General features: G+C 41.7%; 1 protein-coding gene across 1 annotated transcript; it reads right to left on the reverse strand.

Annotated features, from left to right (window-relative positions):
• LOC139542032 (golgin subfamily A member 6-like protein 7) lies at positions 1 to 1,876 on the reverse strand. The gene is made up of 5 exons (XM_071347009.1): positions 1,836 to 1,876; positions 1,735 to 1,749; positions 1,138 to 1,424; positions 622 to 719; positions 1 to 488 (listed from the first exon to the last, which is right to left on the reverse strand). Exons 1-5 carry the CDS (start codon positions 1,874 to 1,876, stop codon positions 288 to 290), a joined length of 642 nt encoding a protein of 213 aa, XP_071203110.1. The 3' UTR covers positions 1 to 287.
• Between the last annotated feature and the right edge of the window lie 2,342 nt (positions 1,877 to 4,218).

The following is a 4,218-nucleotide window of genomic DNA, read 5'->3' on the forward strand; positions in this document are numbered from 1 at the left end:
AGATTATCTTGAAACTTTCTCTCTAAAACTAACTTACATCAAGATTTTACATGTCAACTAACAGAACTCTGCTGGTTGTCCTGGTAACAGATACCAGTCTATCTTCATGTCAACTAACAGAACTCTGCTGGTTGTCCTGGTAACAAATACCAGTCTATCTTCCTGTCAACTAACAGAACTCTGCTGGTTGTCCTGGTAACAGATACCAGTCTATCTTCCTGTCAACTAACAGAACTCTGCTGGTTGTCCTGGTAACAGATACCAGTGGGCAGATCTATTTTATTTGTTCAAACTAAACTACAGCACTTACTTTGATGAGTCAAATCTGATCCTTTCTTCTCTTCTCCTCCTCTCACAGTTCCACTCAGCCCCGTTGTTTTCCTGCAGTCCACCAGCAGCACAGACAACCTCTTCATACCCAGCAGTAAGGTGCTACCGGGAGAGGCACGAAACGGGGACTCCAGGAGGGAGGAAGGGCTAGCGTTGTCCTGGTAACGATAAAGAGGGGACATAGACACATAACATTATGGATGCTGATGTCACTGTTGACAAAGTGCTTTACAGAAGCCCAGCCCAGCCCCAGATAGAGCAAGCTGAATGCTAGGACAAACCAAGCTGTACCATCTGGTGTTCTGATCTGGAGAGACTCTTCTCTGACTCGTCAGCATCAGGATGTTGTTGAGGTTCCCCAGAGGATCCACGATAGTCATGTCTCTCTCCTGTGTGAATGACAACATCAAACAGCTGGTAAACGTATGACCATCTATTGCGATCACAGAGTCTTACAAGAGGCATGCATATGTCTAAAATGGCCACTTTCATCATGATTTTGTAAAATATTCTTTGTGATGCAAATGTAAAAGGTTGTTCCACGAAATGGGTGCCTTTTGCATTCCTTTGATATTTTATGTAGAAATTATGCACCAGAATTGGATTGTAAAAATCCTGTTATACAAGATGAAGTGCGCTTTAATATAGACCACATGGAGATTAAAATAAATCGAATAAAAAAAAATATATGTACCAATGGCAGTACTGAACAACATATTCAAGTGTAGAACTTCAGTAGAATCCCCCTTTAAAACCCCACAGTTCAACAACTGCTGTTTGTGCCCCTGTTTTTAAGACAGTACTCACTGATGGTAATCGGATATTCTGACTCCTCCTCCTCCCTTTTCACTCCTAAAACGTCTTCCTCCTCTTTTATTGAGATAGCCTCCTCTGCCTCTTTTACTCCAAAAGGTTCTTCCTCTTCTTTCACTACATTCTCCTCCTTCAATGTAACGGAATCTTCCTCATTTTTGATTCTGAAAGGTTCTTCCTCTTCTTTCACTACATTCTCCTCCTTCAATGTAACGGAATCTTCCTCATTTTTGATTCTGAAAGGTTCTTCCTCTTCTTTCACCAGAACTTCTTTTCTCCGTCTAGTTTAGTGAGTTTATGCTCTGGGCGATTAGCCTGGTGCAGTATGAAGTTAACACATTCGCTAATTTAAGAAGCAAATGACGTTAAAATGAACTAGTAGATACGTAAACAGAATTGTGTTCTAAACACCAAGATTAATACACACAAGATTAGTCTAAAGAGCTTAAAGAGCTTAAATGCTCCGGTTTTATGTTCGCTAGCAAACCACCGCGTTGGTTGAATCAGAGGCCTTTTGTCGCTGTTGAAGAAGCCTCCCGCCCCGTCCATTAAATTATACGTCACGCAAGAAGCATTACCTGAAAAACTCACATTGCCTTCTGCTGACTGGAGTGGGTAACACAGATTGGAACAAAAATAAAGCAATGTCCAAAAAAGTAATTTAAAAACAACCAGATGTTATGTTATCTTACTTCTTACAGCCAATACTTTCCTCCAGGGCTGACCTGCCCATTAGGTGACAGATTGAAGAGGATTAGGTGAGAGATTGAAGAGGGCGACATTAGCTTGGAATATGCCATCCTCGTCAAATTGACCAAGGCTCATCGCTAACAACACCTCACATAATTCTGCCCAAAAACAATGAAAACGTATCACCCAGTGGCATATGGACTATTTAGGTGAGTGTTGGTGTTTGTACATAAAGCAGTGCCCACTTTGCAAAAGGAAACATGAACAGATAGGACTCTACCTGTGTAGACCACATGCCCCTTTACCATCTTCTGGTTGTTGGAAAAGCTTTCCCCAAAACCTTGTCAATTAAATGTTAACTACAAAGTAGTCTATGCCTACCTGGCAGAATGATATCATGATTATTTGCATCAATCCAGTTGTGATTTGTTCAGCAAACTCTGCAATCACATGTGTGCTACAGAGACACCACTAACCAAGCAAGGCTCTTGCTGGTGCCACTTGAATTAAAGAGTATCTCCATACAAAAAATGAAAATGTCTTAGATTTTTCTCAGACTACAAAAGTGGTCTCCTTTTGTTGTTTTTTTATTAACAATGTGATTTTGAGAGCGAAAAACTGAAAAACAGGGACAAATCAGAAACCTGGAAAATTACTAAACGGAGAAAACGGAATTTGAGAAAATATATTAAATATTCTATTGGTTTTCTCTCATTATGTCACACCAGACTTCGCTTTGGCTCCCCCTCCTGTCCAGCTCAGGCATTCAGTGTTGCCGGCCTTCTAGCTGCTGCCGAACGTACTGCTGTCAAACGCCCTTCACTCATCAACCCCCGGACTTGTCTCGTCATCATTACACACACCTGGTTCCAATCGCCCCTCTATCACTGTATATATACACTCCCTCTGCCATTTTGTCTTTTGTGGGTCATTGTAAATGTCACTTGTTTTCCTGAGAGGAATCTCTCCTACTATTTCCTGAGTACTTTATATAGTTCACCCTGGGCCTTCTTGTTTATGAAGATCTAATTTGAGCACAACAACGTTTGGGTTTTGTTCCGCTTTGATCTGTTGGTGCTGAAATACATTCAGTCGTTCCAAACCTGAGACTGCATCCTTCCTACTCCTCTCTACACCAGTAACACATTATCTAGGAGAGTGTAGAGCAGTGTTAACCAATCCTACTCCTCTCTACACCAGTAACACATTATCTAGGAGAGTGTAGAGCAGTGTTAACCAATCCTACTCCTCTCTACACCAGTAACACATTATCTAGGAGAGTGTAGAGCAGTGTTAACCAATCCTACTCCTCTCTACACCAGTAACACATTATCTAGGAGAGTGTAGAGCAGTGTTAACCAATCCTACTCCTCTCTACACCAGTAACACATTATCTAGGAGAGTGTAGAACAGTGTTAACCAATCCTACTCCTCTCTACACCAGTAACACATTATCTAGGATAGTGTAGAGCAGTGTTAACCAATCCTACTCCTCTCTACACCAGTAACACATTATCTAGGAGAGTGTAGAGCAGTGTTAACCAATCCTACTCCTCTCTACACCAGTAACACATTATCTAGGAGAGTGTAGAACAGTGTTAACCAATCCTACTCCTCTCTACACCAGTAACACATTATCTAGGATAGTGTAGAGCAGTGTAAACCAATCCTACTCCTCTCTACACCAGTAACACATTATCTAGGAGAGTGTAGAGCAGTGTTAACCAATCCTGGTCCTCTCTACACCAGTAACACATTATCTAGGAGAGTGTAGAGCAGTGTTAACCAATCCTACTCCTCTCTACACCAGTAACACATTATCTAGGAGAGTGTAGAGCAGTGTGAACCAATCCTGCTCCTCTCTACACCAGTAACACATTATCTAGGATAGTGTAGAGCAGTGTTAACCAATCCTACTCCTCTCTACACCAGTAACACATTATCTAGGAGAGTGTAGAGCAGTGTTAACCAATCCTACTCCTCTCTACACCAGTAACACATTATCTAGGAGAGTGTAAAGCAGTGTTTCCCAATGCTGGTCCTCCAGTACCCCCAACAGTACACAACAGTACACTGAAGTGACCTTTAACCTCCCTGCTCCTTAATACTTCTTCCATTGGATCAAAGCTTCAGCCAAGTAGGATACATGATAGTGGCAACACATGTAGTTGGGTTGGATTTAGTCATGGTAGGATACATGATAGAGGCAACACATGGAGTAGGGTTGGATATAGTAATGGTAGGATACATGATAGTGACAACACATGGAGTTGGGTTGGATATAGTCATGGTAGAATACATGATAGAGGCAACACATGGAGTAGGGTTGGATATAGTCATGGTAGGATACACGATAGTGGCAACACATGGAGTTGGGTTTGATAA

The sequence above is a fragment of the Salvelinus alpinus genome, chromosome 2 (genome assembly GCF_045679555.1).
Source record: "Salvelinus alpinus chromosome 2, SLU_Salpinus.1, whole genome shotgun sequence".
Lineage (NCBI taxonomy): Eukaryota > Metazoa > Chordata > Actinopteri > Salmoniformes > Salmonidae > Salvelinus > Salvelinus alpinus.